At 34.7% G+C, this 13,267-nt stretch overlaps 2 protein-coding genes across 2 annotated transcripts in view; one reads left to right on the forward strand and one right to left on the reverse strand.

Annotated features, from left to right (window-relative positions):
* Positions 1-3,928, reverse strand: part of LOC128249848 (protein PET100 homolog, mitochondrial-like) — a 10,760-nt gene extending 6,832 nt beyond the window's left edge. The window contains exons 1-2 of the mRNA XM_089365747.1: positions 3,770-3,928; positions 1,314-1,400 (exon numbers count right to left, since the gene is read on the reverse strand). Of these exons, the coding sequence (XP_089221873.1) occupies positions 1,314-1,400; positions 3,770-3,799 (117 nt within the window). The 5' untranslated portion in view covers positions 3,800-3,928. The remainder of the gene's footprint in view (positions 1-1,313; positions 1,401-3,769) is intronic.
* A 635-nt stretch (positions 3,929-4,563) lies between these two features.
* Positions 4,564-10,909, forward strand: LOC106881059 (iron-sulfur cluster assembly 1 homolog, mitochondrial). Its single transcript, XM_014931270.3, has 4 exons — positions 4,564-4,719; positions 8,470-8,523; positions 9,332-9,437; positions 9,762-10,909. Exons 1-4 carry the CDS (start codon positions 4,633-4,635, stop codon positions 9,908-9,910), a joined length of 396 nt encoding a protein of 131 aa, XP_014786756.1. The 5' UTR covers positions 4,564-4,632; the 3' UTR covers positions 9,911-10,909.
* The last annotated feature ends 2,358 nt before the right edge of the window (positions 10,910-13,267 follow it).

Genomic DNA, 13,267 nt, shown 5'->3' on the forward strand with positions numbered 1-13,267 from the left:
GCTCCGTTGGATGTGTAATGTCAATGTGAATACCCGTCAGAGTGTAAGTATCTTGAGAGAAAAGCTGAACATTAGAAGCATCAGTTGTGGCGTGCAAGAGAGACGATTGCGCTGGTATGGACATGTGGTGAGAATGGAGGAGGATAGCTGCGTGAAAAAGTGCCACACCCTAACAGTTGAGGGAACCCGTGGAAGAGGTAGGCCCAGGAAGACCTGGGCTGAGGTGGTGAGGCAAGACCTTCGTACATTGGGCCTCACCGAGGCGATGACTACGGACCGAGACCTTTGGAAATGGGCTGTGCGTGAGAAGACCCGGCAAGCCAAGTAAGATCGTTGCCAGTGCCCCTGGACTGGTTCTTGTGCGGGTGGCACATGAGATGCACCATTTTGAGCGTGGCCGTTGCCAGTACCGCCTGACTGGCTCCTGTAGGATTTTCGAGCGAGATCGTTGCCAGTGCCCCTGGACTGGCTTGTGCGGGTGGCACATAAAAGACACCATTTCGAGCGTGGCCGTTTTCGTGCGGGTGACACGTAAAAGCACCCACTACACTCTCTGAGTGGTTGGCGTTAGGAAGGGCATCCAGCTGTAGAAACTCTGCCAAATCAGACTGGAGCCTGGTGTTGCCATTCGGTTTCACCAGTCCTCAGTCAAATCGTCCAACCCATGCTAGCATGGAAAGCGGACGTTAAACGATGATGATGTACATATATACATACATATATATATACATACACACATACATATATATACATACATATATACATACACACACACATATATATATATATATATACACACACACACACATATATATATATATATATATATATACACACATATATATACATATATATATACACACACACACATATATATATATATATTCATATATATACACACACACATTGGGCAAATGACTTTTATAATATACACACACACACACATGCACATACACACTCACACTATCTACTATAGCTTCGAGCCAACCAAAGCCTTGTGAGTGGATGTGGTAGACAGAAACTGAAAGAAGCCCGTCGTATATATGTATATATGTGTATACATATGTATACACATGTGTGTGTGTATATGTATGTGTGTATGTGTGTATATGTTTGTGTGTTGTGTTTCTCCTCCCAACATCACTTGACAACCGATGGTGGTGTGCTTACGTCCCCGTAACTTAGCGGTTCGGCAAAAGAGACCGATAGAATGCTCGACTAAAGGCGGTGCTCAAGGATGGCCGCAGTCAAATGACTGAAACAAGTAAAAAAAAACAAAAAACAAAAGAGAATTATGTTTAAAACTAACTTACTCGCTTTGACATCATCCAATTTTCAAAGAATGCTGGTTGGTTAAAATAATAGAAAAGACCAACAGGAAAGCTCATGTAGACTGCCATCTATAACAAGCAAAGTTCAATGTCAACAACAGCAGTTTTACACCACAAACTGGTTTCAAATTTTGGCACAAGGCCAGCAATTTCAGGGGAGGAAGTAAGTTGATTAAATCAACACCAATGCTTGACTGATACTTGTTTTATTGACCCTCAGAAGGACAAAGGGCAAAGTCAACCTCAGCGGAATTTGTACTCAGAATGTAATGGTTAATGAAATCCAGTTGAGCATATTGCCTGCCATAGAGCAGCATTATATTAGATCATACATTTTCTTTTTTTCTTGCCTTTAACCCTCCAATGCGGAGTATAGGCCACTTATAATTGAATTCCATGTCGCATAATTTCTCGCTTCTGTACTTATACTCTGCCATGAATGTCCCCCTTTCTCTAGTTCCTTTTGTGTTGATCTACGCCACGAGTTCTTAGGCCTACCCCTCTTTCTATATCCATCTGGATTCCACTGTAAAGCACTTTTCGCTTGCATTTGATGTGTCCTTTCTAATTGTGCTACCAATCCACTTTCACTTTTTCTTAAATATTTGCTCCCTAATCAAAACTTGATTTGCTCTTTGCTATAGCTCCATATTGCTTATGTGTTCGGGCCATCTGATTTTAAGTATACTATGCAAGCACCTGTTGATGAATGATTGTATTTGCTTATTTGACTTAACTGTTGTTCGCCATGTCTCAGCCCCATACAATAACACCGCTTTTACGTTAGTGTTAAAAATTCTTATTTTGTTCTTTATTGAAGTTACACTTGCGCTCTATACTTTTTTTAACATGTGAAAAGCGGTCCTTGCCTCACTTATTCTCGTCTTAATATCTTCGTCGGTGCCACCTGAGAACGTTATCTTACTACCTAAATACGTAAACTTGGCTACATCCTCTAGTTCACCTCTAGATCATACATTAGGAAGTTTAAAATGTAACTGTCTTTCTTCACGAGTCCAAACAGTAGCAGTGAAAAGAAGATTGAAGTTGTGAATATGCTCATCTGGCTCCCTTCAACATAGCCAATTGTGATAGAGAAAAAGGGAGGATGAGATGACCTCTAGTATTTAACCAGTGTTGGTGTGGTCGCGTCCCCATAACTTAGCGGTTCAACAAAAGAGCCCGATAGAATAAGTACCAGGCTTTAAAAAAATATACGTTCCGGAGTCAATTCATTTGACTAAATCTTCAAGGCGGCGTCCCAGTATGGCCGCAGTCTAATGAGTGAAACAAGTAAAAGAATATAAGAATATACAAAGTCGAGGCGTGTGAATCATGAAATGTTTTCACTACATTCCCTCCAAAAATCTTTTTCTTTTTTTTTTACGATAAATTCCGATATAATCGTAATAATCGACACTATCTGAAACATTTCCCTAAAACGTATGTGGGGCACACATCTGTAGTTATGCTCCGTTTGTGTTGTTTATGAATATGAGTTCCGTCGTGGAACCAATGCATCCGAGACAGTTCGAAACATCAACGAGGTGTTTGGTGAAGATGTGGCGAAAGAACGCACTGTACGTCGATGGTTTGGGAAGTTCCAATCTGGTGACTTCACTCTTGAAAATCAGCCCCGTGGTAGACCTGAGATCAAGGTGGATAACGATGAGCTGGAAACTGTAGTGGAAGTGGATACATCTCAAACAACGCATGAGTTAAGCAATAAGGTTTGATGTTTCGGTTCCAACTGTTTTGGACCATCTGAAACAAATCGGCAAGAAGCTGGACAAGTGGGTACCACGAGGTCAACCCTGATTGAATAAAATAAGTACAGCCACTTTTCTCGCATTCTACTACGCATTTGCACCTGGAAAACTTGTTTTTCAAAATGGTTTATAAAACAGGTGAGAAGTGTTCCAGTTTTACAAAAAGAAACTAAAATTATCGTCATTTTAAAAACTGAAGGTCAACGAAATGAAAACATTTCGAGAACTTACTGTTAACTCGCAATTTCTTCGAGTATCAATAACGAAATCATGAAACAGTTCATTTAACCATAAAGGACAGGTGTAATGAGAACTATAGAGACTGAGTCTAGGGATTATTTTATACAGTTTGTATTCATATGAGGGCTCTCGGAGAGGGTACTGGCCACGATTTACGGCCCTCTACAAAACCTTAAAAAGATTACAGCAAAGGTTCATAAATTAGACATAAAACAACCCAGCTATATATTTGTTGGAGTTCAAATAACAGAAAAAAACCAACAAAATATTCAGAGACAACAGCAATCGGGTTGGAATCTCTGCGACTGAAATACAGAAATAATATTATAAGACTACACACAAAATGACTATCATTATGGAAAGATTTTTTTAAAAAATACTTCGTAGATTTGTTATATTTATTGCTTTAGAGTAGATGGTAGAAATTACCTTAAATATTTCTAATTTCCAGCCACCCATTCTGTAAGTGAGGGAATAAATTGAGAGAAAGTTTCCAATTTACGAAGGCATCAGACATTGGATTTGGTAATTCAACCGTTCGACTGCTGTAGTAAGGTTTAAGTGGCGACGATCTCTGCCCGAATCACCACATCTAAAAAGATCAAATACTTGATGATAAATTCTCCTCAAACATGTAATAAAAAAATCTGCGAGAGAGAAAAATTAAATTAGTGTTAATAAAAAATATTCATATGTAATGAGTTAGTTTTAAAAATCTTTTTCAATTTCGCTCGACATATATATAAAAAAAAATTATTTTTTTAAAAGTATCAAACATTAAAAGAATTGCAATAAATTTGTATTTTATTTTGGTATATTGAATAAAATATATTTTTCAGTTATGCATATTAATCAAACAATAATATAATGATTAAATTAATTGATCAATCCACACGACTCTGGAACTAAACAAGGAAGCATTATTTTTCATAATAATTATTTTTAAATGATTTCGTTATTTAATAGTTTTACTAATTGCTATTTAATCAACCGAAAAGGTAAAAATAAAAAATGACATAGATAATATAAGATTTTTTTTTTTTTAAGATTTACAATTTACAAACCTTTAAATTAGGATTAATTTTAATAAAAAGTAATTATTTAAAAATAACTTCACTATTTAGTAGTTTTACTGTTTGTTTTTTTCACATTTACCCAAATAATAAACAAACTTTTCTCTTTAGTATATAATTAGTAGCATATTAATGCCAGGTGTCTATTAGACATTCGGTTGAGTGCCTATTCGTTATTACACTGCAGACAAGTATTAGCTTCCAAAAGAAAACAAAACTATGGCCTCGAAGGCTGTGGTCATGTCTGTCCGTGCCGTGGCTGCGGCCACGAAGAGAGCACCGTTATATCGTGCACCTCTGACATTGGTAAGTGAATCTATTAATCTACCATAACATTCCAATTGATTATATTGTCTGCTATTTGTGTCGGCATGATTCTGTGTCAGAAACAAGGTTACTCTCAACATAATGGAAAATCACATTTCTCTTGTATATTTCATCATTTCATGGTCACTCTTAATACTTATTCCGTAGATATGTATATATATATATATATACACATCCACGTACCAAGGGTTTGTTCTTTATGCCTTATGCATATTAAATAAATATCCCTAGGTAAACGGTGGTGTATTTCATCAGCTTAACACTTCTCCTTACTCTACAGTTACGTAATATAATTGTTTTGCTTTTTTTTTTATTTCAATGATTCAGGACAATGTTACACTTATAAATGTATAATAGAAAGAAATTTAATGTTATTGCTTTTTCACTGACAGCAAATATATCGCCCTTTCACTCCTTCGATTGTGATCCCTATAGATTTTTCTAAGGAATAAAAATATTAATTTAAAAAAAAACTATGATCTTGTATCAAAGGTAAAATTTAGAAATCCATTTAATTTGAAATTATTCACATCACCTTCAGGTAAAGACATTCACCTGCGTCTGTTAATATATAAATCTTGAACGTTTAACTAATCTTAATGCTTCATTTTCTCCTTTTCTCTTTCTCTCTCTCTCTCTCTTGGATTTATTGACGTCAACCTGCTTGATGTATAAATGTAATTTCTTATTTTCTTCTGATTCATTAACACTTCACCATCAGAAACACCAGTTAATGAATAAGGCAAAGAAGTGTATCGTCGTTGTTATTCTAGTTCTTTAAGGTTATACTTTCGGTGGTACAAATTATATAAATGCATCTGTTAATGATGTTATAATAAATTATATAATTCGAGGTTACAACTCCGAAGGACGTGGAGTGGACTGATTTGTTCCATATTCAGATGGACTCTTCTAATTTATTTTATTAATCTTTCATGCAAATTATAAACTATCTTATAACTGTATCAGGTATTTATTTATCTATATTGATACGCAATTGTAAAATATAAAAATGCTCTACTTTTGATACTGAATTCAATTTGTATTTTTTTTTTTTTTGGTATTTCAACTTTCTAACACTAATGAAATAGAAAAGTCAATCGTAGTGGAATTTTAGCTTGGGGAATACTAGTTACCACGGTAATTTTTCAGATTAACACCTGCACGATCTTCACTAGGGTGTTAGAGTTAGGGTTATGGGTTGGGGTTTTAGGGTTTGGGTTAGGGAATTCCGTCCCTAACCCTAACACTCCAGTGAAGATCGTGCGGGTGTTAATCTGAAAAATTAGCGTTACCACTACTGCAACTTAATAATAATAATAATAATAATAATCTCTACAATAGGCACAAGGCCTAAAATTGGGGGTGAGAATGATAGTCGATTAGAAGAATGATAGTCGATAGTCGATTAGAAGAGTCGAACCAGTACTCAACTGGTACTTATTTCATCGACCCCGAAAGGATGGAAGGCAAAGTTGACCTGTACCGAATTTGAACTCGGATCGTAAAGACGGATGAAATGCCGCTAAGCAGTTTGCCCGGCGTGCTAATGATTTTGCCAGTTCGCCTCCTTGTATAATTATAATAATGATGATAAATAATCTTTCAAATTTTGGCACAAGTCCAGCATTTTTTTTTTTTTTTTTTTTTTTTTTTAGAGGGGACAGAGTAAGTCGGTTACATCACCATCAGGGCTCAACTGAAAGTTACTTCGTCGATCCCGAAAGGATTAAAAATGGCTTCTGATTTAGGCACAAAGCCTGCAATTTGAGGGGCAGGTGTTAGTCGATTAAATCAATCTCAAATACTACAGTGGTACACTATTTTATCGACTCCCAAAAGGACCAAAAGTAAAGTTGATTTCGACGGAATTTGACCTCAGAAATTAAGGAAGCTGAACAAATACAAGACATTTTGTCCAATTTTCTAATGATTTCTGCTCAGCTCAAAGCCTCAGATTTGTAAGAAGAGAACAGTCGAGTATACCTCTGCCACTTTATTCCTCATCATCATTTAGCATCAATATTCCATGCAGACATGGGTTGGTCGGTTGGACAGGATCTGACTGGTCCTATGCATCAAACTCCAATGTCTGTTTCAAAATGGTTTCTATGGCCGGTTGTACTTTCTAATGTCAAACACTTTACAGAGTGTACTAAGTGACTTTTCATGTCACCAGCACTAGTGGGGTCACCATGTGTAGCTCACAAGACAAGACCCCGCTTGATTGAGGGATGGTAGTTTATGCCATGTGTTGAGAGGCAAGAGTAAAACTGAGGAAAAGGAACGGGTCTCTTATTATAAAGGAGCTACATGGGTACCCCAGCTAGAAAAGGAGAGAAGATGGTGGCAGTGAGATGTTGGGACCATATCTTCAAGGTACAAGAAGGAGGGGGTACAGATGAACAGGTGAGGCAGGGATAGGGATAGAGGAGAAGGTATGTTTGCAAGAGTGTAAGGCAAGCAACAGATGGTTTGAAGTAGGGATATAGGGGATGCATTGAATGGTAAACAGGAAAGGGGATATATATAGTCAGTGGTGAATATCAGCATGGGGGAAAGTTAAAGGAAGTAGGAGTGGGCCAGGGAGGAGGAGATGAAGAAAGAATTGATGCGCTTTAGAAGAAGGAAAGGCAAAAACGAAATCAACTGTGGTAGGATTTGAACTCAGACTGTAGTGGTGATTTCTAATATAGGTGCAAAGCCACACATTTCAATTAGATTAATGCAGTAGCTAACTTACCCCTTTTGTTGCCATATTTCCATTTAACCCTTTTTCTATTCAAATGTAATGCTTATTCATTCATATTTTTTTTTTCTTTTCAATTGATCATGTATTATCTTGTAGGTTCAAGATTTTAAAGTTGTGATTATTTATCTTTGAGAATGGCATTGCAGGATAAGTGTGAGAGGCCAGATCTGACTAGTCTGAACATAAAACAGATAGGATATTTGGGTCTTTGGGTCAGATACGGCCAGTTTAAATGCTAAAGGGTTAAAATATACTACATTTGTTTCAAATAATTCAATGAAATAACTTAGTCATTATTAAGATGGTGTTTGGAACATAAATTAACCTGAAATGTTATTGGAATGTTTTTAATTTACATCACATTAAAGCTGGAAGATTATATCATATAGCCAAGGACAGTCTCTGATGGGTTAGTATTGAAAGGGTTATAATATAATGCTCAAACATACATCATAAACAATATTATTATACAGGGTGTCCACAAAGTCTGGGTACATGGAGTAAATAAAATCATAACATAAACAATTAAATATAAGAAATAATAATTTCTTAAAGTATGTGTTAATCCCCATCTGGGTACATGGAGTAAATAAAATCATAGCATAAACAATTAAATATAAGAAATAATAATCTCTTAAAGTATGTGTTAATCCCCATGTGGGTACATGGAGTAAATAAAATCATAGCATAAACAATTAACTATAAGAAATAATAATCTCTTAAAGTATGTGTTAATCCCCATGTGGGTACATGGAGTAAATAAAATCATAGCATAAACAATTAACTATAGGAAATAATAATTTCTTAAAGTATGTGTTAATCCTCATGTGGGTACATGGAGTAAATAAAATCACAACATAAACAATTAAATATAAGAAATAATAATTTTTTAAAGTATGTGTTAATCCCCATGTATCCAGACTTTGTGGACACCCTGTAGATTAGGTTCTACACACATTCATTGGTTTCTTCTTCAGACTCCAGCTGCTGTAAAGAAAATCAAGGAAATTATGTCTGGGAAACCTGATATGGTAAGTTGACATTCTTTGGCTTTTTTTTTTTATTCTGTCATGCCCAGGAGCGGGGAGAGAAAATTTGACTCCAGTGAGATTTGAACTCACAATGTAATGGGACACAGCTAAACACTGCAAGGTATTATTTTGTTCATTGCTCTCTCTCAACACTCCCATTCCATCATGCATCAGATATCTTAATATTGGTTTCAAATTTTGGCACAAGGCGTGAATTTTGCTACCCTGGTAACTGTTTATTGAATTTTCCGTGAGTGGGAGTGGTGAAGGGTATTCTATTGAGGGAATGGAAGTGTGATAAAGGGACAAAAACAGGCGACAGAAAGACAGAGAGATTTTTTTATTTCTTTCGTGGTAAATATTAGCAAAAATACATAACATTGGCTAATAACCAATAAACTCGTGCTTTCAAATAAAAGCACCTTTTGTGTTATTTGTTTTGCCCAAGTTGTCCAGATGCTCCTTTCCTCTTTCATCATCAGAAATGCACTGAACTTCTGACTGACTGACTGACTAGCCCACATGAAGCCTACAACCAACATTATTGTACTCAAAAATAAAATAAAAAATCATTAAGTCCCATTTCTTTTTACTTTTAATTTATTCACACATTAAACACACACACACACAACAGGTTTCTTTGAATTTCTGTCTACCAAATCTACTCACAAGGCTTTGGTCGGCCTGAGGGTTTAGTAGAAGACATTTGCCTAAGGTGCCACACAATCACACCTGTGCTTATGTATATGAACTTTTTTTTATGTCAATATTCTTTCGTTGAACATTCTTGTTGTTGTATTATTAACAGATTGCCTTGAGAATTGGTGTGAAAACGCGGGGTTGCAATGGACTTAGCTACACCCTTGACTATTCAAATCAAAAGGGGAAATTTGATGAAGTTATTGAGCAAGATGGTGAGTTCAATTCCTCTTTGTTTCATTCTTCTCTCAGTTTTATTTCTTGTTTTCTTCATTTTCTCCAAAGTATTTTGTTCTGGTCATTTACTTAGGACTTCGTTCAGCCCCATAGAATATCTGCCTCAATAAAATGCATCTGAGCCATGCAAGCATGGAAAAGTGGACAATAAACCAATGCTGATGACAATAGTGTGTGTGTATGTAAAATAAAATTGTTGCTGCTGCTGTTGTTTTTGTTTTTTTGTCTTTTTTTTTTGTTTTTTGTTTTTTTTTTCAAACTAGGTTTTTTTATTTTTTTATTTTCAATTTTGTTATTTGCAGGAGTGAAAATCTTCATGGACACCAAAGCTCAATTAACACTTTTAGGCACAGAAATGGACTATGTTGAAAGCAAACTTTCTTCAGAATTTATATTTAATAATCCCAATGTAAAAGGAACATGTGGTTGTGGAGAAAGCTTTAATGTATAACAAACTAAGGATACCTAAACGCCATGTTTTTTTTCTTTTTTCTTTCTTTCTTTTTTTCTCTCTCGCTCTCTCTCTCTCTGAAGCTTAGAACTGCATTTCTCCCGATATGATTTCACAGTAACTGCAAGTGAAGCTCATCTGTATTCTGGAGAAGTCTGCCCTTATTATATCTCTGCAATGCTTTGTTGGCCGCTCTCAAAAGAAGTCCATTTTATTAAGAATTATTTTTTGAACTCAAAGGAAAGAAAAAAAAATCTATTGATAATGCCTGTCCCACTTCCCTATAAAATATTATACATGTATATATATATATATATATATATATATATATACGCATATATAAAACTGGAAACGTCTGTTTCTTAATTTTATATTTCTTTACTGTGTAAATAGATGTGTACATATCAGATACTGCTTTTACACTGTTAAATAAAAAAAAGTAAACTAATTTTTCAATCAGCAATAACCCCTTCTATACATGTGTGCATATGATGTATGTTTCTTCGTACAACGTTGTCAGAGAATGAGTACTCAATATACTCTTGCAGTGGAGTTGTGTCGAATGTGATGTACTGTTGCGATCAATTCAATATTAATTAAAGCTGGCGAAATGAATCTGTTTGGTATTCTATGGATCTGAAATCCCAACAATATGCATGCCTGCATCTAATGTTCGTAACTTCAAATAGAAAAAAAGCAAACTTTACAAAACTATGCATTGACCTTCCTTGCTTCTCACAAAAGTTTTAATTTATTATTTCTTTTTCGTTTCTCTTTCTCTAGAAAGTTCCTTTTATACTCAGCCCAAACCCCTCTGTTTTGTACCTTTAAAATAATTTATTTCTTTTATAGGTACAAAGCCAATATTTTTCCTCTTTTTTTTTTTCTTTTCTTGTGTATGTTAGACATTTAAAGTCTCTGACTCCACCAACACAACCATCCTCCCTGATATATTACAGGTACTTGGTTTATCAATGCCTAAAAAGGTAAAAAATAAAACTACAAAGTTAAATCTAATGGGATTTGAGCTGGAAACAAATGGCTAAGATCGAAAATTGTAATGCTTTTATTTCTCTTTTTGTCTTTTTTTGCCATATCTACCTCCCCCACACGTCATAAATAGCAAAGACTTGATCTTTTTGAAGTTTTATGTTATGAGGTACACATCTCTATTAAGTATCTTAATTGCTTCATGATGTAGCCTTCCTCTTGGGTTATCTTGGCAGGGAGAGGTGGGTGAACACTAATGAGTTGTTAAGTAGTGTAACAAAAACCAGTCATTTCAATCATCATCTCATGTCACCCTAAAAGGCCCTCGTGTTACCCTAAAGGGGCCTAATTTAACAATGAGACTAAATGCATATGGATATGACTATTTATTTATATTTTTGATGAGTTAATAATAATAATAATAATAATAATAATACTTATGAAATAACTTTCTACTGTTCACATGCACTTTTGATTCTTTTTCTTTTTTTGTGTGTGTAAAACAATCTCAAAATGATTTGCTTTCTGTTCATTTGCTGCACTATTCACTTGCATGTGCTCAGGCTGGAATCGAACCGTCAACCTTCACTTCTTGATGTATGTATTAAAACGATCCTATCCATAAACTATACCACTATCATCAGGTTCGGTCTGTTGTGGCTGGCATAATCCCAAATTAGTTAACCCTTTAGTATTTAAACCAGCCAAAATATTTGGCCAGATCCAGGCTCTCACACCTACCCTACAACGTTATTCTACATTAAGTAGTTACACCATCGAGATCTTGAAGATTAATTCAAATCAATGTGAATCAATAAGCATTACGTTTGATAGAATAATCTGAACACTAAAGGGTTAAAGTATTAAAAAAACGTAACTTTAATTATTCTGTAATTAATGGGTCACGGAGACGACAGTGGCCTGGTGGATCTGAACACCGGTAAAACTAAATGAAATAAAAGTTAGCAAGTTCATTGCACCTAATAATGAACAAAGAAGCTATTTCAAACAAATGTTTTACAATACAAAAAAAAAAATATGAGGATTAACAATCTGAAGTCATTCCATCCATATGAAAAGTACTGATCATAGTTAAGTTTGTTTTTTTCACATAGAACATCACTTTGGTTTTCAAAGTTGCAAGGAGGTGTTTGGGAGTTTATCCCCATTATGATTTTATATGCATATATATATATATAATATATATATATATATATATATATATATTTATATATTTATATAATTAAACTGTATGTGATATATTTCTTTCTTACACTGGACATTTATATTATTTTTTTTTAACTGTTGTATAGTACTGTTTTTTAGTTTCAAATTCCTTTTTTTTTTTTTTTAATATCATAACTAATCAAGCTTATTGGCAAAGTAGACTTTGATATAAAACAATGGAGATTCTTTTATTTAATTTCCTTGTCAAGAATTTATGTGGTGTAATTTTAGTAGAATAAATTTACAGTAAAACTCAACTGGATTTGATTTTATTTTTGACGTTATGAACCTTTATGCATTTAAACTGGCCAGCCCAAATATTCTTCTTCTTTTATGTTTAAATTGGTCAGATTCACTCATTTTTGTGCAAAATTTTACGCTTTGGGGTAGGGAAAAAAAACAGAAAAATTTTACACTTTGGGGTAGATTTCGTCAAATTGGTGTCACGACGGCTAGTGAGCAAGGTGCCTAAATTTTGCTTGAGAAATAAAATGCTCTTACCTAATCTAAAACAACGAACTGAAATAAGTTTTAGAAAATCAAATCAGATTGCATTGAAATGCAGAATTAGCAAATGCTAAATAGATTACTGTTAATAAGCTGTCTGTTTATACCCATGAAACATTTTTCGTCAAATTTCGGATTGATGTCACGATGGCTAGTGCGAAAAATGCCAAAAACTTTACAATTTTTGAAAAATCAATGCTGATTAAAAATCGATTTTTGTTTTTTAAATTCCAAGTGCATAAGTGACCGCATGGACATAAGCCCCACACACGTGTCAAGTTTCATCAAGGTCTGTTGGATAGTTACTAAGGAGTTAAAGTAACAAACACACAAACTTTTCATTAATTCACGCCTAATTCCTACTTTACCTTGTACTTTCTTTATATTAACCATGTCCTTTTAGTATCTCTGCAAAAGGCTTATAATTTTATATTTTTGATAGTGTACAAGTGAATTGTCTCCCTTTATGTCAATGGGCATTTTTATCTTACAAGAACGAAGTCACAAGTACCAGGGTTGATATAATCAACTAAACACCCTTGAAGATGGTGCTCCAGCATGGCTGCTTTCCAATGACTAAAAGCAGGCAAATAATAAAGGAGAAGATGGTGCTCCAGCATGGCTGCTTTCCAA

Source organism: Octopus bimaculoides, chromosome 18 (genome assembly GCF_046866305.1).
Source record: "Octopus bimaculoides isolate indiv1 chromosome 18, ASM4686630v1, whole genome shotgun sequence".
Classification (NCBI taxonomy): domain Eukaryota; kingdom Metazoa; phylum Mollusca; class Cephalopoda; order Octopoda; family Octopodidae; genus Octopus; species Octopus bimaculoides.